Source organism: Rhea pennata, chromosome 13 (assembly GCF_028389875.1).
Source record: "Rhea pennata isolate bPtePen1 chromosome 13, bPtePen1.pri, whole genome shotgun sequence".
Taxonomy (NCBI): domain Eukaryota; kingdom Metazoa; phylum Chordata; class Aves; order Rheiformes; family Rheidae; genus Rhea; species Rhea pennata.
In genome coordinates this window covers 851,838-877,894 of record NC_084675.1, presented here as the reverse complement: position 1 = coordinate 877,894, position 26,057 = coordinate 851,838, and the positions used below count along the sequence as shown (strand labels likewise).

At 51.2% G+C, this 26,057-nt stretch overlaps 1 protein-coding gene and 2 non-coding genes across 3 annotated transcripts; 2 read left to right on the top strand and 1 right to left on the bottom strand.

Moving 5' to 3' along the window:
* The first annotated feature begins 11,548 nt into the window (after window positions 1–11,548).
* On the top strand, window positions 11,549–14,374 carry LOC134146261 (C-signal-like). Its single transcript, XM_062586558.1, has 6 exons — window positions 11,549–11,695; window positions 12,190–12,241; window positions 12,661–12,848; window positions 13,204–13,362; window positions 13,744–13,863; window positions 14,261–14,374. The coding sequence occupies exons 1-6, from the start codon at window positions 11,549–11,551 to the stop codon at window positions 14,372–14,374; spliced, it is 780 nt and encodes a 259-aa protein (XP_062442542.1).
* Window positions 14,375–22,510: 8,136 nt separating this feature from the next.
* On the top strand, window positions 22,511–22,582 carry TRNAH-GUG (transfer RNA histidin (anticodon GUG)). The gene has a single exon. It is a non-coding gene; the product is annotated as a tRNA-His (tRNA).
* Window positions 22,583–23,664: 1,082 nt separating this feature from the next.
* TRNAI-UAU (transfer RNA isoleucine (anticodon UAU)) lies at window positions 23,665–23,758 on the bottom strand. The gene is made up of 2 exons: window positions 23,721–23,758; window positions 23,665–23,700 (listed from the first exon to the last, which is right to left on the bottom strand). It is a non-coding gene; the product is annotated as a tRNA-Ile (tRNA).
* Window positions 23,759–26,057: the final 2,299 nt, after the last annotated feature.

Below are 26,057 nucleotides of genomic sequence, written 5' to 3'. Positions count from 1 at the left end.
GCATTCTGGGAAGTGGGCTTAGCATTTCCTACCTCTGCTTCCTATAAGTGGCATGATTTGGCAAAATTACTACAAATGTCCATTCCTTTATATTTTTCCCAAGCAGGAGAGATCTAGTCCTCAGTCTCTCCTTTCCAGAGGCCATTCTGTACATCTGCTTAGCAAAGCTCCATCCCGTCGAGTTCATGCACACTTCCCTCATTCGGCTTTGTTCTTTTGAGAGAGGGAAGCCAGAGCAGCATGCAGAGTTCTAGAGGTGGGTACAGCATGGGATAGATCATGATGTCTTCTGTCCTCTGTCATGTTCCTTCCTCAATACTTTCTAGCACTGGTTTGTGTTGCTGAGCAGTCTGTGGATCAGGAGTAGTCAGCATGGATTCACCAAGGGGAAAGCCTACTTAACCAACTTGATAGCCTTCTATGATGGAATGACTGGCTGGGTAGATGAGGGGAGAGCAGTGGACGTTGTGTACCTTGACTTCAGCAAGGCTTTCAACACTGTCTCCCATAACATCCTCCGAGGCAATCTCAGGAACAGTGGGTTAAACGAGTGGGCAGTGAGGTGGATTGAGAACTGGCTGAAAGTCAGAGCTGAGAGGGTCGTCATCAGTGGTGTGGAGTCTAGTTGGAGGCCTGTGGCTAGTGGTGTCCCTCAGGGCTCAGTACTGGGTCCCATCCTATTCACACTTTTTCATCAGTGACCTGGATGAGGGGACAGAGTGCCTCCTCAGCAAGTTTGCTGATGATACCAAGCTGGGAGGAGTGGCTGATACACCTGAGGGCTGTGCTGCCCTTCAGGAAGACCTCAACAGGCTGGAGAGCTGAGTGGAGAGGAACCTCCTGAGGTTCAATAAGGGCAAGTGCAGAGTCCTGCACCTAGGGAGAAATAACCCTGGGCACCAGTACAGGCTGGGGGCTGATCTGCTGGAGAGCAGCAGTGCAATGAAGGACCTGGGGGTGCTGGTGGGTGACAAGCTGACCATGAGCCAGCAATGTGCCCTGGTGGCCAGGAAGGCCAATGGTCTCCAGGGGTGCATTAGGAAGAGTGTTGCCAGCAGGTCAAGGGAGGTGGTCCTGCCCCTCTGCTCAGCACTGGTGAGGCCACATCTCGAGAACTGTGTCCAGTTTTGGGCTCCCCAGTACAAGAGAGACATGGAACTACTGGAGAGAGTGCAGCGTAGGGCTATGAGGATGATCAGAGGGCTGGAGCACCTGCTCTCTGGGGAATGTCTGCTAGAGCTGGGCCTGTTTAGCCTGGGGAAGAGAAGCCTGAGAGGGGATCTTATCAATGTGTGTAAGTACCTGAAGGGAGGGTGTCAAGGGGATGGGGACAAACTCTTCTCAGTTGTCCCATGCGACAGGACAAGAGGCAAAGGGGCAAAAACTGAACGACAGGAAGTTCTGCCTGAATGTGAGGGGGGATTTCTTCACTGTGAGAGTGACAGAGTGGTGGAAGAGGTTGCCCAGAGAGGTTGTGGAGTCTCCTTCTCTGGAGATATTCAAGGCCTGCCTGGATGCAACCCTGTCTAACATGCTTAGGTGACCCTGCTTGAGCAGGGAGGTTGGACTAGATGGTCTCCAGAGGTCCCTTCCAACCTTACTGATTCGATGATTGTATGAGGCGGGGGGAGAAGTTGTTGCAGAGAATCAGCAAAGGCTTGGACACTGTTTTCTAGGTAATTACTGACTGTTTAGTGCCCCCCTCAACAGCACGTATCATGGTACGCAGCTCTGCTCTTACTGCTGCAGGGACCAGGGCATCAAAACGGGCACCTTGGGAAGGCAGCGTCTCTGGGAGGGGTCATGCAGAAGCCATTGCTGCCACCCATGACAGACATATGGCAAACGTGGAGCACACATGATATTTGTGCATGGCTTTGTCAGGTGTTCTAGTAGCAATGGGAGCTGGGTTTAAATTCTGAGAGAGAACTGCAAAGTGCAGCCAGTCTCATCTGTGACTCAGAAATTCAAGCAAGCCAAGCATCTTCTGGAGCATCTGGCAGGTCTAAATTCACCCCTTGCAAGTTGTCACCAGGTTTTTGAAAGTCTGCAGAGGTCTGGAAAAGCAAATCTGTTCCCAGATGCTCTGGACACTTTCCCACTGCTCCCAGCTGCCTCCTCCATTGCCCTGTGGCTGGGAGGTGTGTTTCTGATGCTTTGTGGTCCAAATCTGACCAACAGTACAATGACCCCACACTACACTGTGAAGAAAGCAGAGAGAACCCCTGAACGGTGCCTGCATTACTAGCATACACTCCCACCTGTCCTCGTGATGTGCACAGACATGCTCATTCTCCTCCCATCCAAACTTAGTTGACCAGAGATGCTCGTACCACTCCCCAGCCTCAGCCCACTGCAGGCCCCTGATTCTCAAGGTACAAAGCAGGAACCAGGATCCCTTCCATCTGAACATCAACACCAACCAGAACTTTAACCGGGACAACTGAAGTGCTTACACACAGCCCTGAAACCTGGCTGAAAACCTGCAGCCAATTCAGTCTCTTCTGCCAGGTCCTCAGGAGATGGTGGCAATGGGTTTTCCCCCCAGCCATCCACACCAGTCTAGGTGTGGAGACAGCCTTGGTGTCACCAGGCAGTCTAGCACCAGTTCTACCAGATGAGAAAAGTCCTCAACATCTGTGTTTGCCCTAAAGGTGGTTCTTCCCCAGCATGGGGAGTGGAACAAATGAGACAGGAGAACACAGCGAGGCTGATGGACTCAGACAGGGTCAGAGACAGGCAGCTGATTCTAAAGGCTCACAAACATGGCAATTCAGAAACTATTCACTGAGGCAAAGACCACTGCATCAGTCCTAACTCTTTGCCACTGATTATCCCCATATTTCAGCTAAATCAGGCAAGCTTCAAAAGGAGAGAGAGTGTTACCTGTTATGCTTGGCATAACAGGAGTTGTGGTGTAATATGTGAATAGAAGCAGCAAGCTAAACAGCAAATCCTGCTTGGAGCAGTAGCTTGATTTTGTTAACAGCTTTGATTTTTGATGTCTTTACATGGATTTGTCATGCTCACACGCACCTTTAAAACTTCAGGAGCTCCTTACCTGTTTCACTACTCTTTCTGTTGGCTTTTCTGGCCTTTCCTTTGACCTCTTAAAGCTCACTGTCCTTTAACTTGACTTTACTGTGCCAATTCTACTTCTATGGAACAATAACTTATCAGGCAGCTGGCTCTGTGCAGGCAGTGATATGCTTTCTCTTGTCAAATGGGTACGAGAGGAACAGGGCCTGACTGACTGGTGATCACACATGATCACATATGTTGGAGACAATAAACCTAGCCGAGGCTAGAAAGATTGCCAAAGAAATCACAGCCTATGACTGCCTGCCACAGAGCTGTGTGCTCATGACCAGTTGGAAGGCAACTCAGCAAAGCTGAGAAGCCTTTCAAAATGAGCAAGCAAGAAAGAATCTGGGAAGCCTGGATTGATTATCTCAAATAGGAGAAGATGTCAAAGAAATGCTGTGTTGTATCACTAATCTGAACACTTGGGGAGAGGGTCACCCTTTGGACAGTCTTTTGTCTGTAATTTTTCACTGTAGTGCCCTGGCTGCTACTACAAGTCTTGGTTTGCCAGCTAAGAATGGAAAAAGCAAGACACTCTGGCATACAGCAACCCAGAGAAACAACTGTTAAGAGGAACTGTACAATCTCACACCACCAGAAGGAGAGAGACTGACATGGGAGGGTTCAGCACTGAGGTGTCTGGAGGTGGAAGAGTGAGGTGGCACAGCTCCACAGTAATAGGGCAGATTTGGATTTTGGACACTGAACAGGCAGGAAGAATAACAATCCTCTCTGCCCTCAGTGAAGGGCTGGGCCACGTCTAGGGAGTGATATGCTGTCTTGGGGGATTTTTCCACCTGAAGGCAAGAAGAAGCGAGCATCTCCTAGTGGTAGCAGGCTGCCATTTTAAAAGGGCAAAAGCCTTTGATGGCAGAATGGAGCTTCTTCAGGCTGGGGCAGGGCAGGGGGCGGATCACCCACAACCTGGCACACACACACACAAAAAAAAAAAAAAAAAAAAAAAAAAACATGAGCACCAGATTGACACCCTTTGTCTTTGCAGCAACCAGAACTGTCCTGGCTGGCACATATTATTCACCTCCAAGTCTCTCTGCCGGAGGGCGTGTTGTGGAAAACTACACACATATGAATGAGATGAAAGTGAATATCAAGATTAGAAACAAGAAACCTTAAAAGAAGTCAGTGTGTGTGTTTATTGGTATTGTACTGATAATGCCAAAGCAGGAGGTGCTCAAGGGGAGTAGGATAATATTCCTTCTCGATGCCTTGCTGGGCATAAGCTACTTCCTAACAGGCTGCTGTCTAGTCAGTCGACAAGTTGTGCTCATCAGGGCATAGCAGGGAGGCAATCAGCTTTGCAGGAATGTGTGGGAATGTCAAGGCGGCAGGGAGCAAAATGATCCTTCACTTTACCTTACTGCCTTTGAGAGCCACAGTACATCTGAGCTAAGGGGTGCATGTGGACTAATCATTCAAATGGGCCAGGACATGTTCTTTGGCACAGAAGCCAACTACTGAAGCACAGCCCATGTGTATGCTGCAATGGCAGCCACATCCTGCCTGCCCGTTGGCTGCAACAGGCTTGGCTTAGAGCATATCCACAGGCCTTTGTACTGGGTCATGCTGTGTATGTGCCCAGTGTCGCTCCCCGCTGAACTGCCCCCCTGTGTGTGGCTTTATTGTGCCATAGACTTCTCAGGAGCACTCACAGCCCCCATGCCCTCGAATTGCTTGTCCATTGGTACTGTTGTACTTCTCAACCCATGGTGTGTGTATCGGGGGGAGGGGGCCTGTGTCTCTTTTTTCAGGTCAATGACAGCAGAACAATAGCAGAGGCCAAGACAGAAAATTCAGTCTTTGTCCTCCCCATACTCCTCAACACAGAGAATTAGTTTCAGCCTTGGGAGATCACTCCCTGCTTGTGGGACCACTTAATGCTATGTGCATGGGATGATGAGCAGTGGGGGGTTCTTGCACTAGATTGCCTTTGGTATCTTTGCAAGGATACCTTCCCAGCTGTCCCCCAGTGGGGGAGTGCTGAACACCGTAACTGAGAGCTTTGCTGCCCCTGACTCTTACCCGTCAAGGGCAACTTGTTAGGCACTGGCAAGCTGTTAACGGGTGGGATTGTGGTTGAGGTGGCTTAGGTACTCAAAGAATCACAGAATGGCTGAGGATGGAGGGGAGCTCTGACGATGATCTAGTTCAACGCCCTGCTCAAGCAGGGTCACCTACAGTGTGTTGCACAGGATCATGTCCCGGTGGGTTTTGAATATATCCAGAGAAAGAGACTTCACAACCTCTCTGGGCAACCTCTTCCAGTGTTCTGTCACTCTCACAATAAAGAAGTTTTTCCTCATATTCATGTGGAATTTCCTGTGTTTCAGTTTGTGCCCTTGCCTCTTGTCCTATCGCTGGGCGCCACTGAAAAGAGTCTGGCCCCAACCTCTTGACACCCTCCTTTAAGGTATTTGTAGACATTGTAAGATCCCCTCTCAGGCTTCTCTTCTTCAGGTTAAACAGGCCCAGCTCTTGCAGCTTTTCCTCATGAGAGAGATGCTCCAGTCCTCTGTAATCATCTCTGTAGCCCTGCACTGGGCTCTCTCCAGTAGTTCCATGTCTCTCTTGAATTGCAGAGTCCGATATGGCCTCCACACAATGTAGCACTCCAGATGTGGCCTCACTACATTGACCTGCATCAATCACCACATCTTCCCAAGGCACTCCACGATACCATTGGCCTCCTTGGCCACAAGGGCATATTGCTCAACTTGTCATCCACCAGCACTCCCAGCTCCTTCTCTGCAAAGCTGCTCTCCAGCAGGTCAGCCCCCAGCCTGTACTGGTGCATGGGGTTATTCCTCCCTAGGCGCATGACCCTCCACTTGCCTTTGTTGAACCTCATGAGGTTTCCCTCCGCCAAATTCTCCAGCCTGTCGAGGTCTCTCTGAATGGCAGCACAGCCACTCCTCCCAGAGTGGTATCATCAGCAAACTTGCTGAGCAGGCACTCTGTCCCTTCATCCAAGTCACTGACGAAAAAGTGTGAACAAGACTGGAGCTCTTCTGCTCACTGGGCCCTTCTACCCAGCCTGGTCCACATCCACAACAGCATTGTGGTCCTGAAAGCTTTTGCTGAGGATGGCTTTCTCTTCTCTGTGGGGACCGCCATTCATATAAGTACACCAGCTGCTGGGGCTTCTGCACTGGTGCCCTGAGAGCTTTGAGACCACAAGGGAACATTTATAGACTCTGTGGTCACCTGATCTGGCCACACACACAATACATGTCTTTGCAGGCGCCACTCTCCATGAGTGAGGCCAGAGGCAAGTGCCCCCCCCAGACATCACCCTGCATGGGGCCAAGGGCTGTTGCTTATTGTACCAAATGGTTCTTATCCAGGTATGATCCTGGGTAGTGCAGTCATTTGATGCTGGCCTTAAGGCATTTAGTCCCTTCAGCTGGGCCCTGCATGCAGCTGGCTGACTGCAGGGCGGTGGGTGCCTAGTGTCTGCATGGTCAATACTGTGTGCCTCATTCCCACCTGCTGTGCTCTGTATAACCAGGAGAGCCAGTCATGCTGGAGAGGGCCCTCCGCTCCTGTGCAGCCCGCATGGCCTCCCAGACCCTGGTGGGAGGGAGGTGGGGAGAAGCAGAGGAGGCTAGCAGGCTCTGGGCTATTCCCTCCCAGCCCTCTCCAAGACTGACCACTGAGCCCTTTGCCCACAGATAATGGCAAACAGATCCGGCCTCTGACCCTCCGTAACCACTCCTCACGTGCTCAGCCTTTGCTAGACAGCCCAGTCCCTGCTTCTCCACACACTCTGACTCCTGGCCCTCTCTGGCTCTCCTCTGGTTCTGTCAGCAACCACTGCCTCTGCCTGTCTCCCCACAGCTGCAAAGTCAGAGCCTGCTTGCAACTATCCTCCCTCTTTCCTTGCTCTGTCCTTGTTGTGATGTCCTTGCTGCACTTTCCATCTGTGTACCCTTACACAGCCAGACAGCTTCACAGTTGTTGTCTGTCCTTCTCCCATCACAATCCTGCTCAAGCTGATGTTGTGGTTACTCTGCCCCTTCCTATTCCATGACAACGTCTCTGCCTCTGGGTTCTGGTCCAGAAGGCCTGTACGTGCTGGCCTCCAGCCCCTTCCTCTGCCAGGCCCTCCGGCTGCACCTGAAGGTAATGAATGGATGGGGGCTGACAATCTTGACACCTGCATTGGTTTGGGTGGCCCCCAGACACATCCTGGCTGCTCCCAGGGCCTCTGTGAAAGGAAGATGTCAAGAGAAACCCTCTGAGCTCTGGAGAGTGTTTGGAAACATGCACTATGGCTCACTGACCCCATGCCCATTCTTCCCTGCCACTACTTGCCTGCCAAGGCCAGCGTAGAGCCTGAAATAGCAAGAAAAGCAGTACCCTTATGCTATACCCACTGACACTGCATCTCAGCACAGACTGAGGCTGAACATGCAACCTGGAGGTGCGGAGGGAAGTAAGAAAGAGCTAGAGTGTGCACTGCAGTCTCCCTCTGTGCTCGTGGAGTTGCCTCATTGCCTCTTTGCAGTCTGGCTTCTGTGGGGTACAGGTGGAGCACCTGGTGCTGTGACAGCTGCTGCTCTGGCCAGCTGGAGAAGGATGTCTTCCGGAGGAGTGAGGGTATGCCATCTCAGTGTGCTGTGCTGTTAGTCTGCACCATACAACCCAGGAATGCCTTTGCATGCGGAAATCCCCAGCCTACTGCAGTCACTGAGGGCTGCCTATTGTCCTCATGCCCTAGGGAGTATGTGGTTGTGAACTGTGTGTTCTGGTGGAAACTCAGGGCTCCTGGAAACTTTTGGAACCATTACTAGGACACTCAGGTCTCTTCCCCAGATCGTGAGTCTGCGCTACCTGGGGATCTATGAGGTGTCCACCTTTCTTTGTACAGTAGAGTTCAGGCATAAAATCACAGAACTGTTTCAGTCGGAGGGGACCTCTGGATGTCTCTGCTCCAACCCCTGCTCCAAAGTGGTCCAGTTAGAGCTAGAGGTTGTTCAGGACAGTGTCCATTCAAGAACTGAAAGACTCCAAGGATGGAGATCCCACAGCCTCCCTTGGCTCTCAGACTTGCTCCAGACTGTTACTGTCTGCCTTGTCCTGGGGAGCCCAAACTGTGTCAGTGTCCACATGTGGTCTCACCAGAGCCGAATGGAAGGTAGTAGTCCCTCTCCTCACCCTGCTGGCTGCACTCTTGCTAAGCCTGCCCTGGTGCTTTGGTACAGGGGCACCCTGCTGATGTCTGACCAGCTTTTGGCCTCTCAGCACTCCCAGTGCTTTTTCTGCTGCCCTGTTCCTCTGGCAGCCAACCCAGCCTGGCCTGCTGCATGGGCTGCTTCCTCCTAGGGGTGTATGTTGTGTTTGCCTTTGCTCCATGCAGCTCCATGACGTTTCTGATGGCCCAATCCTCCAGCGTGTCGAGGTCCCACTGAAGAGCAGCCTTGCCCTCCAAGATATCGATTGCTCCCTTTGGTTTGGCAGCAGACCCAACCTGCTGAGAGTGGGCTTCGGCACATCAGCCAGCTCTGCCAAAGACATTAAACAGGATACATCTTAGTGCCGATCCCCAAGGAACATTACAAGTGACTGGCCACCTGCTGGGATTTCTACAGCTAATCACAGCTCCTTTAGCCTGGTGGTCTTGTCAGTTTTTCACTCATCATGTAATTCAGCCTCCCCAACCGGTATGCCCCAGTTTGGCAATAAACATACTATGGGAGCCTATGTCAAAAACCTTGCCGAAATCAAGGTTTACAACATCCTCTTATACTCTCCTTGGAGGAGGGGAAAGACTCATGTCTCAGATGAAAAAGCAGAGAGTGAGACAGTGTCACAAGGTATGTGCAGGAGCCCCATCTGACAGGACAAGGGCAACCAGGATATAGTGCTGGGCATGGGATGGTGCAAGAGCTGAGATAGCTGAGACGTTCATCCCACTCCTGAAGAAGGTTGTCTCTTCTCATCTGGTTTTGCACCCATGACAGAGCCTTAGTACACCTCCCTGCCATGCTCAACTTGTGTTATCATACACCCCGATCTCCGCTGCCCGGTCACTGTCTGAGTAAAGACATTCTAAAAGCAGCTCCTGGGAAGATGCTTCTTGTCCTCAGCTGCCTCCTCAGCCTCTGGTGATGCCAGGACAGGGCTGAGCTCCTCAAGGGAGCACATCCTAGGTGAGTGAAACCATGAGAGAGCTTTGCTGCAGGGTGAAGGGGGCTTCCTGCCTGACCAGGACACTCAGCTCCCCTTGTATCACCCCTTAGCCATAGAGAAAAGTGGATCCTGACCAAGAGACTAGGGCAGAGTCACAGAATTCCTCAGAGGCGAGGGCTGACGCAAGATGCAAAGCGAGGACACTGCAGAGGAGAATATTTGTCAAAGGTGCAAAGTCCAGATCAAAATGAGACCCAGGCTGATTTGATCAGAAACACTGACCTGTCCTGTTCTGACGAAACATGGACTGTGACCACCTGAGATGCTGCCTGAGGGAGAGAGCCTAGTGTATGCAGGCTGGGAAAGGAAGACCAGATTGCTCAGGCAGCTGGACCATGCCAAGTCAGACACAAAGAGTCATAGTCAGACACTGCCATGGTAATAGAGTTGGTGTTGCTGGGAACTGTTCAGAGTATAGTCAGCGGAAGCACGCTGCACTCTGCGCTGCATCTAGAGGCAGCCAGAGCACACAGGCCTCCAGCACTCCCAGCAAGGCACAGGCCAGCATGGCTGGAGGGAAGGCAAGAATGGGTGGTGAGGAAGGAAGGGGCCTACAGAGACAGAGGTAAACAGGCCTCATTATTCCCCATTTTGGATCAGTTTCCCGATCCAGAGCACACCTGTGCTGCCTGAATGGGAGTGCTGGCACAAGGCAGGCAGTGAGATGGGTGCAGCACGGCAGGTGGCACCATGGTGACCGTACAACTGACCTAAGGAGCAGAGGGGTCCCCAGGAATAAACTTGGCCACAGCAATACTTTGAAGATGTTTTGTTTGGGAGGAAGGTGAATGCAGCAAAGATCTGAGGGTGAGGTGCTGCAGGCTCCGAGCAGAACTGAGTTAGACGCAGGTGTAGGACTGAGTAAGGGGCAGAGATGGACCCTCTGGTGGACATCTCTTCCCTGGCCCCAAGCCATGTTCCTCTTATGGGGTTTGGTGAGGGTGGCCCACGCAGTGTCACTCAAGAGGGACATGGAGGACCTGCCTGACTTGTGGGGTCTGCCAGCCAAGCTCCAGAAAACAGGCGGAAGCGGGGAGGAGCAAAGGGGCTGCTGCCAGAGCATGAGAGCTCGCTTGGCCAGTGCAGCTGGTTAACACTTTGGCCGACACATCCTGGGGCAGAAGGAGACACCTCAGCAGGATCAGCAACTCCACTGCTGCCCTTCTACCCAGCATCCCAGTTTTCCCTGGCTTTGAGACTCAGTGCTTGAAAGCAAGGGATGGCCGAGTGGCTGAGCTGAGTGCAGAGACACTTGTGGAAGCAGGTGTACAGAAAGAGTGCACAGCCCGATTCCTATACTTAAAATCCTGGCTATAATGCTTGGCCCAAGCTATTTGGCCGCACATTCAGCCTGGTGGCAGGACCCAGCTCCACTGGTGCCAGTGCAGAGCTGTCTGCACCTAGCTCCTATGGGTGATGTGGGCAGGGGGGCTTTGACCAAAGCGCTTACCCTTGCAGGGTAACCCAGGGCCCCTGAGCCCTCCTGCAACCCCAGCAGAAGGGCTGCTCCACTCAGGATTGCTTCCACAGTATGATTTCTCTTGCAGCAGTGGCTCTGCACTGCAGCATGGCACAGATGCGCACTCACGCTGGGATTATGTGCCATAACTCCCAGGGAGGAGCTCAAGGCTGGAGGCAGCATGCAAGGAGATGGAGTGCATGAACAGCAGAGAGGTGATGCGCAGACTGTGCAGGGTCCACTTCCTTCTGCAAGAAGGCAATGCTGGTGGTTTGCTCTGCAGGTCTTTTGTGGGATGCCCTGGGATGGGACATCTCCTTGGAAGACAGGGGAGAGCAGAGCAACCTCCTGCAGTTCCATCTGAAGGACTCTGGAAACCAGCAGAAGGGGAATGCGTTCAACCTCTGACTGGTGTTGTATGGGAAAGACACAGAAATGCTTTGAAGCTGTCAGGCCCACCTGAGCCATGGGGCACCCTGCATCCCTTCCAATGGCTGCTCCCTCCTCCCTCAGCACACCTTCTCCTAGGCTCCTGCTTCACCGGGCCAAGGTCCTAGAGGTCAGTTCTGTGTGTTTAAGAATGTTAAGTGACTTTTGCCCTTTGGAGAGATGAGGGCTGGTGCCCAGGCAGGAACTGGGTCCTAGAGAATTTCAAGAGCTGGAGAGAATGTACTGAGAGAACAGAGGCTTTGCGCAAGCCTGAGTGGGTGGGGTGGCAGTTGAACAGACTATAAGTAGTATTCAGGGAAGTGAGTGAGCTAGGCAAGCTAGAGCAGAGGCAGGAGGAGCAGCAGCATGGCAGGGCTTTGTGTCCGCTCTGCTCTGGTCACTGGGGCCAATCGAGGAATCGGCCTGGGAATTGTCAAGCAGCTCCTGCAGATGCCAAACCCACCCGAGTGGGTCTTTGCAGCCTGCCGGGACCCCAAGGGAGAGCGAGCACAGGTGAGGCTCAGCGGAGCTGACTTTGCTGGGGGGTGGAAGCACAGGCCATCACATGCTGCCCGGGGGGCATGTTTGTGCCAGGAGAAGATTTGTGAGGGCTCAGATGGGAAGCTGCAACCCTGCACCACAGTTGCCAGGGCACAGGGCAGCCCAGCTGGCACGGCCGCGCGACGAGCTGCGCATGGGGTGTGCAGAGAGGCTAGGGCTCCTAGAGGACAGGCAGGGAGCTCCTGGCACAGCCTGGCACTCATCTCCTCAAGGGCTAGAGGGAAAGGCTTGAGTCTGCAACAGGAGGGCAGAGGGTGAAGTAGTGGCATGCGACGTGTGCAGGAGGCACGGAGCCCTGTCCGGCTGGAGCAGGGCACCCAGGGTAGGGTGCTGGGCATGGGGCAGTGCAGGGACAGCGCAGGAGTGACAGTGGCTGTGCCTGGGACAGGCTGAGAGCTGACGTCTGCCCAGGTGTCCCTGCCTCTCTGTTGTGCCCTCTCTTGCAGGAGTTACAGCATTTGGCCTCCAAGCACGCCAACCTGGTCATCATCCCGCTTGGTAGGTGCTCCTGGCTGTGCCCCAAGGGTGAGGGGCCCTTGCCCAGGCTCCCCTCGTTAACCAGCACTGTCTGCTCCCACAGCCCAGCCACTCACCTGGCATGCTGTGCACACCGCAGCAACCCAGTGAGAGGTGGGAGCGGTGCCAACAGTCCCAGCACTTAGTGGGGGAAGCAGGCCCACTGCTGTCACTCCTGCCCACAGCCTGTCTCCAGCCATGCCGGAGACTCCTGCCTTCCTGCCTGGCAGGGAGTGGCCCTGCGCTCCTCTTTCCTCTGGGGCCCCCTTTCTCCCATGTGCCCTAATTCCTGCCCCAGCACATCCCTGAGGGCACATGGGGTCCTGTGCCCTTGCATCAGGCCGTCATGTGAGGCACAAAGGGGAAGCAGGCGCTTACCTCGCTCTGTGTTGGCTCTATAGAAGTCACCGACCCCGCCAGCATCCAGGCAGCTGCAGGCAGAGTCAGGGAGCACCTGAAGGACTCTGGGCTGAACCTCCTCATCAACAACGCTGCAATACTGTTGAACAGGACTTTGGAAATTGAGACTGTGGAGAACATGGCCCAGGTGTATGCCACCAACACAATTGGGCCCCTGCTGGTGAGCCAGGTGAGAACCCCCACCTGTGGCTTTGCAGCTCTGCTCCAGAGAACATTGCTTCCCCTTGGCTCCAGCTCCTGGAGCTGGGAGATCCCAGGCAGCTGGGAAGGGCTGAAGGGAAAGGCCTGCTCTCTGCTCCAGAGCCCAGTGGGCTCTTGTCCTGACAACGGGCCTTGTATTCTCCAGCTCAGATGGGGAGTGCAAGCAGTCATGGGTCAGTGCCAAGGAGCAGGAACCTTGTGGTCTGAGGCTATGAGAGCAGGAATCTGCTCACTGATTTGGTGCTGACGTGATGCAGTGTGGAAGGAGCAGTTCGAATCTCCTGAAGTGCATCCGCACAGGCCCTTCTTTCCTCTCGTTGCAGGCATTCCTGCCCTTGCTGAAGAAGGCTGCCCAGGGAAGCTCGAGCTCTGAGCTGAGCTGCAGCAAGGCAGCCATCATCAACATGTCCAGCTCTGCTGGCTCCATAGAGGAAATTTTTGTTTGGGATTATGGGCAAGTTATTTCATACCGCTGCAGCAAGGTACTGCCATGCTGTGCAGGGCATGAGCCTTGACAGTTTTTCTCTCCCAAACACCCTCCAAGCCCCCTGCCTCCCTCCCTTCTTCCCTCCTGACATCTCTCTCCACTTGCAACAGTTCTCGGGAGTCCCTTTCTCCCTCCCACGGCACTCACCTCCTGTCTATCCATGCAGGAGATGCTATATGCCACTTCCCAGCCTCATTCTCAGAGGGCTCTGCTTAGATCAGCCTTCAGCTGTGCTTGGAGACTGTGGCAGCACTGTGTGTCCCAGGGTGCTCTGCTTGCCTACCCCCCTCTGCCCCTGCTTTGGGATCTGCACATGTTCCCCAGGGTAGGAGACTGTTTTCCTTCCCACAGTGATCCTTGTGGTGCCTCCTTGCAGGCTGCTCTGAACATGCTCACCAAGTGCCAGTCCTTGGGGTACCGGCAACACGGCATCCTCTGTGCTACTCTCCACCCTGGCTGGGTGCAAACAGACATGGGGAATTTTTCCTCCACCAAGGTAGAACACTTGGGAGACCTCAAGGTTGGGGAGGTTGGTCAGTGTCTCTCTGTTTTCTATGGGAAATAGCTCTCCCTTGCTGTTCTCCTACCGCTGTTCTCCTACCAATTGGCAGGATCTTCACCGTTGTGTGGAGTTCTTTTACCCCCAGGTCCCTGTGTTGAATACAGGTGCTGAGTATCTCCTACATCCTACTCCCACTGCCGTGGTTCCTTGATTAGTCTCTCTTTCCTTTCTTTATTTTTGTTTCATCCTGGACTACTTCCTTCCTCTGTCCAGTTCTCCCCCTGTGACATAGAGCTTCTGTGTCTTTGGGAAAGAATGGCCCAGGTAGGAGCCAGGCCAGACCTTCAGAAGGCCTTGGGAACACGGTTGTCTTTCTTCTGTCTCCCTGCAGCCCCCACTGACGGTGGACGTGAGCGTACAAGGAATGCTGAATGTGCTCTGCTCCCTGTCCGAGAAGGACACGGGTACTTTCCTGGACTGGGAAGGGAAAGTAGTGCCCTGGTGAGACACCAGCTCTGTGTTGTACCAGGATCCTGGCAGCAGGTCCCTTTGCTGCTGCACCAAGTTGTGCCTATGTCCTCAATAATATTGTATCCATAAAGCAATGGTGCTGCCACTAATGGTATCTTGCTGTTATCTCTAGGGATGTGTGTGTTTGGTGGTAGGAGGAATATACATGGGTGGTGGATGGGTGCCCTGCAGCTTCAGGGCTTGGATGGTATTGGGTGCCAGACCCTGTTCCTGTGAAGAGGACAGCCTTCACAGAATCCTTTCTGCAGATTCAACAAGGCTATATCTCCTGTTCCCATCATTGCTACCACTCAGGCAGGACTGGGCTATGCCGGGCCGATCAGCAATGCTTGGGTCTCCACCCTAAAGATCTTATCAGAGGACTGCCTCTTCTCACTAGAATTTATACCCATGACACAGTCTTATAGACACATGCTTGCTCACCATGCTTGATATGCATTATTATCCACCCTATGCTGTGCTCTGTGGTCCTTGTTTGAGCAAAGATCTCCTGAAAGCAGCTCTTGGGAATATGTTGCTTGTTTTGAACTGGATCTTCAGTCTCTTGTGGTACCAGGACAGGCTTGTGCTCACCAGGCAAGTTCTTTCCTATTGACAGCCCAGCAGGGGCTAGGGCAGAGGACAGCATGGGTCAAAGGGGGTCAAAGAGGGCTTGGTATTGGGCTCTAGGTATACAAAGTGTACCCTTACAGGCACCTAAACTTATCACCATGACCTTTAAAAGGTAATCAAGAGTGGCTTCACAATGACATCAGCCAGCTCCCTCAGCGCTCATGGATGCATCCCATCAGGGCCCACAAACTTGTGTATGCGTGTCCACTTGTTTTCAGTGTTCTCTAACCTGATCCTTCTGCACCAAGGTTAAGTCTGAGGCAGTACTTCTGCCTTTTCGGTTTCCTTTTTCACTAAGGGCCCCTGTTCTAGAAGGGTACTACACAGAATCACAGAATCACAGAATCGGTAAGGTTGGAAGGGACCTCTGGAGATCATCCAGTCCAACCTCCATGCTCAAGCATGCTACTTGACTGTAAAGCTCATGTTCAAGCAGCAGCTGTACATGAAAACATGGCACCAGCATCACAGGCCTGCCCACTCTCCTGGTGCTGGGGAGGGGCCCAGGCATTGGCTTACTGTGAGCCCCTCACTTCTCCCAGGCTACAGAGATGTTATTGGTATCTATGTAACACAAAGCCGTGAGCCATAGCTATGGGGTTGTTGATTTCCTCTGTTCTGTGATCTTTGATGATCCAGGGTGGCCTGAGGTCTAGGGAAAGCTCTGGCCAGAGCTAACAGATGGGTTAGCTCTGTTTCTTTACTGTTCTTCACTCCACAGGCTCAAGCTAGGCTGTTTGGGGGGTTAGAGTTTTCCTTCATCCACCTTACTGCTGGCACAGTAGTTTGCTCTGGTGATGGACGCTGCAGCTGCCCCGAAACTCTACAGTGCTGCTGCGTATGTTCTGTACAATTCCCACACTGCCTAGGCACGTCCTCTTCCCACAAACCTGCCTTTCTTTTCATCTGGCAGGACTATGCCACAAACTTTGTCTATGCTTATGGTGTGTTTTGTCTGCAGATTGCTCTCAACATGCTTACCGTGTGCCTGGCCTTGGCGTACAAAGATTACAGGATTATCTGTACCTCTGTACAGCCTGACTGAGTGAAAAACAGAACAAAAACAGAGCAGGTGGGTTTCCGAAACATTTCCAACAATGAAAATGAGAACTTTGGCTAGAAACATATATCAGCAACTTTGATGTTACTCCTAGAGCAAGCATCACACACCCAGGAAATACAACCAGAACTTTGCATAATTTTACTAACAGGACCTAACTTGTTAGCTAGTTTAGCATGGCATTGTCATTGAATTCTGTTTTGATTATTGAACTTCCCTTGCAGAAAGGTTTATTTAAACCTTTAGGTGAACTCTGATGTCTACAAACTGGTGCTCGCATCTGCTTTCTCCAAAGCCACCCAGATACACTGGCTAGTTTCTAATCTTAATGTCCCTTTACAGAATCCTGCTCCGTGTTATACCTCCTCCTGTAATTGCAACACTATGGCACATGTGGGCCAGGGTTCCCACCTACCAGCATGTGTTGCTAGACTCTCCTGAAAGATCCTTGGCTACAGGAGTAGGATTCTCTGAAGTCCTGCTCTCAGGTCTTTTCAGTGCTACATGTGACCGAGGTGGGGCTAGCAGCTCAGTGATAGTAACTATCAATTCAGTGGTGGCATGCAAGGAACCCACTACCTCCTCAAAAGTGGAAGAATACATTGATGTTTTAAGACAAAGGCATGTCTTTGGCTCAGATTCTCAGTGTAAAGATAGGAGTTTTGAGGATGCTGCCTTTCACTGTAGAGCTGCAGTAGTGTGGGAAGTCCAAGTGCAACACAAATGTGGTTCTCTACCTCATATTTCTAAGAACATAAGATGCCAAGCAAAGAGATTATGCCTGTTGTTAATATATTTGATTTGGCATATGCAGCCTCTTTCTTTCCTAACAGCCTTGTTTGCCTTCTGCAGGCTCCTAGACTGTGAAGGAAAGCACTCAAAGCCTGCTGAAGGTGATTTCCAGGCTCTCTGAGAATCATAATGGCTCCTTCACTGGTTGGACTAGAAGGAGAGTCCTTTGATGAGAAACTAGCTTGCCAAGATTTATCTGGAAACAAACCCTGCAACACAGTGGAACCCATAACCAGTAAACATATCAGCTTAGTTCCCAAGTTTTTCTTGATCTTTTCTTCTGCCTTTTGAGTTTTGTTACTTGGGAAGTACAGAGAGTCCCTGTACACTACTGCTCATCCAGCCAGGGCCAAGCACGTGGCACCTGGGATTTGAAAGGGGAAAAAAAAATAACAGGCTTCTGCGCATATGTGCTTGCATGCAGGTGAGTGTGTTAGCAAAAGAGTCAGACCATGCAAAGTTGCTCCTCACAGTGAGCAGGGCTGTCCTTCACACATTGCCAGGGTATGATTCATTAAGATTGAACCAAGCTGCACAGCCTTTCCCTGCCACACCCCTGCTACTAGAAGTCACTGCTCAGTCTGTAGGCCAACAGTTTGCTCTCCTCATCATAGCGTGACAGCCTTTCTAAGCTTTTACTCCTTGTATGTCTAACAGAAGACAGGGCACACCCTGTCCCCATCGGGATCTTGATGTAGGCAACCTCTGGCTCCTTCTCAATTACTTGGCTGATCCCTGAGCTGGCAGAAGAGATGGAGTAGGGGGTTCAGGCTGAGCTAAGCCATTAAGCAGTTTCTGAGTGATTGAGACTCAGTGGACTCACATAGCTATGTTCAGCTGACCATGATGTCCTCTCTCTGTCACCAGAATGCTTTCCCAGAACATACTAATTGCAGTGGAAAGCCTGCAGTCAATCAGAAGTAGAAAGTGGCTAACAGATGAGGGGTAAGGAACTACATGAGGTCTCTTCAGCCTAGGAAAGGGACAACTAGGGAAAATGGACTAGAGGTTATGGAATCAACAGCGTAAGGAGTAGGCAAGTAGAGAAGCATTTTTCTGCTTTCTACCATCTTTCAGGAGACTGTGAGTACCATGTTCCAGAGACACTGGAATATGCTGCAGATGCTTGAAGATGGATGCCCTTCACACTTCGTAAACGGGGGAAAATATATTGCATAGATGCCATGGGCTTTCTGTAAAGAAGTGAAAGCAGCCTAAGGCCCATGATTTTTCCAAGATCACTAAAACAACTGAACATGGACAGAAATAAGACCCAGCTTGCCACATCTCTGTTCAGCGTTATAACTGCTACAGGGCATGCCAATAACTCAATCAGGACAAGAGCATCCAAAGGGACACTGAAGTCTGATACTGTACAAGGAGTGAGCTATTAGGCTCTTCTAATAGCTGTTCTGCACTAGGGTCAGGATGCCTGTGCCTTGAGACCCAAATTTCTAAGTATGTTGTCCAGATCATCTCATTCTTTGGATCAAGAAAGCTGAAATTTTGTTTAGAAATATCTTATCAATCTGAACATGCAAAATCTAGCTTGCACAGATGGCATGTTTCCTGCAGAAACTGCCATCATTTGCTCTTGCAAGGCCTCCACAGCCCCTGACTCCCAGTACAATGTTGCAAAGACATTTTCTGGATTTCATTGCCCAAAATGACCACATGCTTTAGAAGAAATGATGGGTGTGACAGTGGTTAAGAAACTGAAGGATGAGGTCAGTCTGAAATGGAGAAGGTGGGTAGTGCTGAGAGGGCTGTGTGAAATTACAGCTGTTGTAATACTTTTATTTTGATCAGCTTGAAAAAGACTGTCAGGGTTTTGAAATTCTCAGAAATAATCTTGAGGTGCCCAAGGGGACTTTTTTTGTTGTTGTTGATTTTGTTGATGACAGGATAGAGATTAGTAAAAGCATAGTAATGATTTTGTTTTCTGCAGGGGCTGTTTTGTGATAGACAGACAATATTTGTCCTGCCACCAAAAAGAGCATCTCTGGGCAGTGGCATAGGCAGTCTGGTTCTGACTAAGAATGTTCTGAGTCCAATCTCTTCAAGTGATCTACATTTTGCTGTATTGTATAATACAAATACCCAAAGTGGCCTCAGCAAGAGTGTTCCAGTCTTTTTCGTATTAGCACTTGATAGAGCTATGGGAAAAACATGTTAAATTTGAAAAATGTCAGCATCCTGACAGTGTAGCCATCCAGTAATGTGACCCCACTTGATATTCACCATCTTGTAATGCAAGGTGGATTTGAATGTGCATTTTAATAGAGGGAGTCGAATATCTCTTTCCACTTGTTATAACTATGCAGGGAGAGGTGTGAAACTCCACTGGCTTTAAGGAACACAAACCAGTATATAGTTAGGCAAGCAGAAAGCTGTGTAGTATACTGAAAATGCTATAGAGTGATCCACCTTCACATTTTCATCACCCACTTTTTTCATAAAGGATGCAATGTGTCATCTCCATAATCTCCTTACTATATGATCTGCTGGTCTGCCTCAGAATTTCACATCTTGTTAGTAATAGTGATCCAACAGATCTTTCTGCAGGCCAGTGTTTTCTGATTAGCCAAGATCTGCTTTTTCTCCTTGAGCAGCATGTTGTCTACTCAATAATATTAAAGTTGTGGAAGAGGTCCTATGTAATTTTGATTTTCAGCAGTGTTAAAAAATATGGAAAAAACTCTGCAAATCTTGAATCCAAATGCTTGGGAAAGGCTGCTACATTTCACAAGCAAAGCATTTGAAGAGCTTATGAAACATACTCAGACTGGGGACATCTATACACATGAGTTTACAACCTTTGATAATTAATTGCACCTCCATTTTTTCTTACAGAAATTGACCAACAATAAAGTGGCCATTGTAGTCTTTGGTGTCTTGTGCTGTGAAGGTATAGCCCTGAAACTTAGTGTCCACAGACAATCAAGGAAAGGCAAGGAGACATTTGTCCTCTTTAAAATTACATTTTCCTTCAGCTTTCCATTTCATCTCTTCTTCATCCCAGAGTGCTTCTGCTACTAACTCTTGAGGAAAAATGTATTTTGGACAGGTGTCTCATTTCTGGCATATATTTAATGTCATCGAAAATGGTCCTTCTCTGATTATAATTTTCTGATTATGAGCATGAAAACATTGGTGCTGACTTACATTTAAGATCTGTCTGTAACACATGCTGCACTTCCTGCCTTTACACATGTGTTTTTCCACATAGGCTTTATACCTCTCATATAAAATCATGGACAATAAGTCTTTTTTCAATATTCAGGTTTTAATACTTGTGATGCTGTAAACCTTCTCCAGCTCTGCACAGGTTCTACAGTCAGGGCACTTTATTTCATGCACAATCTGCACAGTATCAGCAAATTACAGCTAAAAGGGGAACTATGTCCTTACCACTCAGGCACAGTGGATACTGTGTTTTCATCTTTCTTGATGGTTTTGTGCTGGCCACCTACATTTCTAGACTGATGAGGTCCTTGGGAAACAACTGTGTCTGGCAGGTCATTATATTCTTTCCTAAAAACACAAACCACCAGTTAGGTTATATGATAAAAAGCTTGTCTCTACATACACAAAGGGCCACAGAGGAACAATGCAGGTGGGAAACCTGAATAATACCCAGGTCTAGCTGCTTCCAGGCCCATTACAGGAGAGCGATCAGCCCATAAAAAGCCCCTCCCAACATATGAAGGAGTGCAAAGGAGCAGGGGTGGGCAGGGGAACCCCAATAACCCAATCAGAGAAATGCTCCTGCTCCAGTTCCCCCAGGACTGTCCCAGGAGAGTATCAACCCTGTGGGCCAGAGGTGACACCTATCCGGATGAGTCAATGGGAAGGACCTTTCAGACTGAGGGAGGTTATTACCTGGGGATTTGACACACATTACAGGAAGAACATTTTGGGATTGCACAAGGTTTACTATAGCATGTTTAGGGAAGGAAACAAAGGCAGAGAAAGGGAGGAATCAGCATGATCTGGGGAGGAACAAGTGAGGGAAAACAGAGTATTAAGGGGATAAAAGGGGCCAGTCACCTGTAAACAGATTGCTGTCTGACCAACTTGCTGTGATGAAATAGGGAGCGTGAGGAAAGCTCAGAGAGACAGGAGACTGCCAGAGAGGAGACTGCCCTGATCAGCATTTTCTGCACCAGCATCTGAATATTCCTTCACAGATGTCAGGCCCCACACAGATAATAACCCCCTTGGGCACAAGGAACAGGTCACAGGCAGCATGGAAATTAATCTTTATTACACATATTTCCTCCACTAAGCATATCCTGGCAGGGCAGTAATAGTGTGAAGTACTTGGTGTCTGATTAGTCCGTGCCATTGCATCAGCAGGCTGGCTTGGTGTGCAGCGACTGTGCCATCTGCCATGCAACCTTTCAAAGTGCAGTAAATACTGCATGAGTCTGACTATGGATGCCAGAAAAAGGATTTCATTTTTTCCTTTGAAGTTTATTTATTACTTTCTTCATCCAGGGCTTCCTTGGGTCAGCACAGACCTGGGCATCACTAACAGTCACAAACTTGCCATGAGAAATGCAAGAGCTCAGTGAAAAGAGTCAGTGATAACAAGAACTATGAGTTCTTCCCTTTCTGTATACCACATCACCTCTTCCTTGCAAACCTGTATGCAGCCCCAGCACAGATGGGGATTTAGCAACTGCTCCTCTGGCAGGTAGTGCTTTCCTCATGTAGGCTGAACAGTGCCTTTCTAAGTCTTACTGAGTTGCTGGCATTAGCACTGCTGTGCAGAGGGGACTTACTTAAGTTTAGGGTTTTCTCTACTACTGTCCTACCATAACCAGGCATGTGACCCCAGCCAGACCCTCTTTCAGCACACTGAGGTATCCCTGGAGCAGCATGGAGTAGGTGAGAGCTGCTATAGTTCCTAACCATAATAATTTGGCTGAGGTAGGAGGCCAATGCACCTATACAACTGCTCACAAAGGATTGTCTCTGGGAGTCTCGTAGAAACTCTGCAACTTAATAAGTCAGATAGGTTAATGTGCATGATCAAAACAACATTCACTGGATATGGAGAGCACTGCAGAAGAAAATGAGGGAGAGAGACACTGCAAATGCTATTAAACAGCATTGGACCATGTTGCTGTGATACTGGGAAAACAGCAAAATTGTCAGCCAGTCCTTCATGAATATGAAACAGATATCAAGCCCAGGTCAGTGAACCCTGGAGTCAGGATGGGCCCCTGGACTCACAGAAGACGAGAGTAGCTACCCGTAGTTAGGAAAGTGGTTGGGCTTGTGTCCCAAACGGGCAGCAAAGGTGGGAGCAAATCCAGAGCAGAGGTAGACGAGCGGCACCAGCTCAGAGATGGCTTCCAGCCTCCCTGAGGTAGGAGGCGGGCTACTGGAGACAGGACTTGTGTTCTGCCCCTTCTGCTGGCATGCGGTGGGGTCCTGCCAATGGAGGTGGGGGCAAATGCGCGTGATGGGGGTGCAGAGTCAGCTTCTGTTGCTCCTGGGAGCATGCATGGGGGATGGGTGCTGCAGGGTGCCTGCAGGAAGGGCAGTTAAGAGGCCCTTGCTGTTCCCACCCTATTGCCTGAAGGAGGCAGGAGAGAAATAATGCCCAAGGAGCAAAGGCGGTCAGTCACATGCGCAGCTGTGATCGTATAGTGGTTAGTACTCTGCGTTGTGGCCGCAGCAACCTCGGTTCGAATCCGAGTCACAGCAAGGGTTTTGCAAAGCCCGCGGCCTGAGCGGGGGAGTTTGAAAAGACAAGGGAGGCACCTGCAAGGACGGGCCAAGGGTTTATTTCTTTCCAAAGATGCCGTGGCCTAGGAAGGAGGTACAAGCTCTTCCGTGCTCTCTGTCCCAAACATTCAACGGGCTCGTGCCTAAAACGATGTCCTGCTGTCTAGCGACTGTGCAGCATCTTCTCCTGTGGGGCTGCCGTGGCAGCTGCGCGTGCCTCTGGGAAAGCATTCAAGCTTCTGCATTCTCTGGGCAAAGCTTGAGAACCGAGAGACTCTGCCTGGAAAGCACCCAGCTTTTCACCTCCCTTTCTCTTGCCCTCGCTCCCCATTTTGCAGCAAGGGGACTTTCAGCTCCACACCAAAACCACCACCCTGCAACCCCAGCCCAGCCGTGGCTGCCATCGCACTCCGCAGAGACCCAACACCACTAGCTCTTCCCTGGGAGGAAGAGCACATTTTCTTCTCCACGGGGAGTGTGTGACTTTTGCGAGGTTATGCCTCCACGCTTGGCCATGCCTCCATGTTCTGACCAAGCTGTAAGCTGGCTGTGGGAAGGACACCCTCTGTGGAAGGGCAGAGCCACCTTTCTCCCTTAGCTGCAGCGTGAGAGGAGCGGTGGGGCGGCAGGTTTTGCCTGCAGCTCCACGCCAGTGCGTGGCTGTGGAGAGTCAAGAGTGCTTCCTCCTGGCCTGCCTGGAGGTGGAAGGGTTGTGTAGGAAGGATCGGCCACAGCGAGGCTGGGCAGCGGGTGCTGGGAGAGTGTCCGAATGCTGAAAAGTCAAAGGGAAATGATAGCATCTGAGCACTGAGCGAGCTCTGGACGCTCCCTTCTCTGCACCTGCTGCAGAGAAGGGAGGAGAGCCCAGCTCTGCCTCTGGGGTCCTGAACTGAGTGCTCTGTGGGCAGAGCCCCGGTGAAGCCTGCAAGGGCCCCAAGTGCTTCTGCTCGTCCCGGGTGTCTGTATTGACAGTTCCCGGGATGTCTGTGTTGCGACAGACATCACGGCTACACAGGTGCCCTGCCCAAGGCAAGGGGAAGCGCTGCTTGATCAAAAGCCCATGCTCCAGGTGAGGCTTGAACTCACACCCTCAGCATCCCTCTGCTTTGCACTGCTGTATAAGTGCTGCGCGCTGGCCCATTGCGCCACTGGAGCACACTTGGAAAGGTGGACTGGAGCCCACGAGCAGACACCTTTGCCTGTGATCACCAGGGCTCATCAGCATTAACCTGGCACCTCAAGTGCTTTCCTCTTGCCTCGCCCAACAGGGAGCAGCAAGTGTGTGCCCCCCGTTGTGCGTCAGGCTTGCAATATGCACCAGGGCACGGAGAGAGAGGGCAAAAGCACCAAGGGTGGCCTCTCCTCAAGGGAGGGATGATAACTTTATGCCCTCTTCACAACAGATTGTTGCCCTCGGCTACCAGGCCTTTTATCATCTTCTCCCTCTCAGTAATGAGCAGACAAGCACAAACAACAGCAGCCACCTGCCCTGCTCTTTTGGCAGCAAGAGCGCTCCTGAGGTTCGGAGACTTTCGCAATCAACTCCCTTCAAACGAGAGAGATGCTGTCTCTTTTGCTGTCTGTTATACATGCTTGCAGTACCTGGGCCTCTGTAGCTGTGCCTCTGCTCTCCTTGGTTTCAGTGTTGCAAATTGTGCCCTTTCTCTCTTTGGCTTTTGTTCAGCCAAGGGTGCCGGAGAGGTCTTTGGTCCTGCGGCCTGGGGGGCTGGCTACGTCCCAGAGGGCCACAGGCAGCTGACAGCAGGCAGCATTAGTGTCCTCTGTCTCTTCTGGGGGCACAGGTTGGTTCCACAACGTCCGGGAGATAGATACACGAGTGCTGTTGAATCCCAGTGCGAGGGGCAGCAGAAACGAGGTCCAAAGCCCTTGCCCCTTTACTAAGCGGCATGTCTGCAAGCAAAGCAGGTGCTTAGGAAGAGGCCACCCTTGCAGGGACAATGCGGGCAGAAGAAGACAACAGAAGAAGAGGCTGCTGCCAGCAGCAGGCCAAAAGCGCGCGACCGTCATCCAGCTCCTCAGGAAGGATTCACAAAGCCCCTTCCTGAGTTTGTTGAAGGACAGGGAGATGCTTTGTTCCTGGTTCAGAGGAGACTCGTGGACAGGCTTCAAGGAGCCTTGAATTTGAAAGAGGCTGACAGAGCTGTCAAGCAGCCTTGAGCTGACCGTGGCTTACAGGGAGCTACTAGGTGCAGCTTTGAAACCCTAATTCAAGAAAGCTCTAAAACAATCAACCCCGTTCATGATGCAAGAGGAGAGGAAGGTGCAGGATGGACTGGTCCTGGTCGGTGCCCAGGAACTGCTGAGCTCTGCCCCTGCCTGAGCAGCTAGGCCACACTCTTTTCTGCTACAGCCAGCAACTTGCCGAGCTATGGCACACGTGTATCTGTACACTGTGGTCTGTACACTGCACATGCATTATTCTGTTAGGGCTCTAGCAATAACTGTGGAGGAGCACATGGGGTTTACCAGCTCTTCCTCTCATCTTTCCTGTAGCACTGTCCTTTGTGAGGCACAGGCTGGTTACTCCAGCTGTGAACAAGCACCTGCCACTTTTCTTTTGCCCTTGGAGGTAGATTTTAATACCCCCTTTGCTAGGAGCTCTGTGGCTGCAATGGAGCCCGCTCTGGGAATAGCTGTGGGAGCTCCCACGTTGACAGGCCTCCACTTGGCCCTGAAGCTGCAGTGCCTTGAGACTGGTCGCTCTGCAGGGCCAGGCAGGCTTCTGCAGCTAGCAAGATGGCTGAGGACTGTGCTTCCAGACTTCCCCGCAATGTTCACATTTCTTCTGTGCAGCCAGCATGTCCTGGTACCTCTCCCTTTGATCCCAGAGAGTTGTCTGCTGCCCAGGGCTAGGACATTAAAAAGGAACTGCTTGGTTTTAGGCACAGGGAGACGGGCACGGAAAGGCTACAGGCCTAGTGCAGGGCAGGACTTCTGGGATCTGCTTCTGCTGGCATCTCTATGCTTTCTAGGATGAGACAGGGGCCCTAGTGCCTGAGGCAAGGAGATGACACGGTCCCATGTACCGCTAGTCAGCCTGTGGAGGAGTCAGGCGGGGGATGAGACTTTGGACCCAGCTGGCATCGATGCACAGGGCAAGGCATGCGGGTGTGGAGACTTGGGAAGGCAGCGATGGAGTGTCCAGTATGAAAACACAGAGCCAAAAGCCTGGAGGAATCCTCTCCTCTTTGGCAGCAACAACATTCTGGCCCTGTCTGGAAATGCTACCCCTAAGTGCTGGGTCCCAGGCCACAGACCAAAGTCTGTTGCTGTCCCACGAGGGGTGCCAGCAAAAGACCCTCTTCCCTTGGGTGCTCCTGGGTGTGGAGCGAAGGCCCAGAGAGGGGAAGGGGAAACACCCCCGTAGCTGGAGAAATTTACCAGAGGGAGTGCTTCTCTTCGGCCTTCCTCCACCGATTCAGTTCTGCTATTT

Coding starts and splice junctions, on each gene's coding strand:
- LOC134146261 (XM_062586558.1), top strand. CDS start 11,549: ATGGCAGGGCTTTGTGTCCGCTCTGCTCTGGTCACTGGGGCCAATCGA. Junction 13,363..13,743: donor TTTCATACCGCTGCAGCAAG/GTACTGCCATGC, acceptor GCCTCCTTGCAG/GCTGCTCTGAACATGCTCAC. Junction 13,864..14,260: donor GGAATTTTTCCTCCACCAAG/GTAGAACACTTG, acceptor GTCTCCCTGCAG/CCCCCACTGACGGTGGACGT.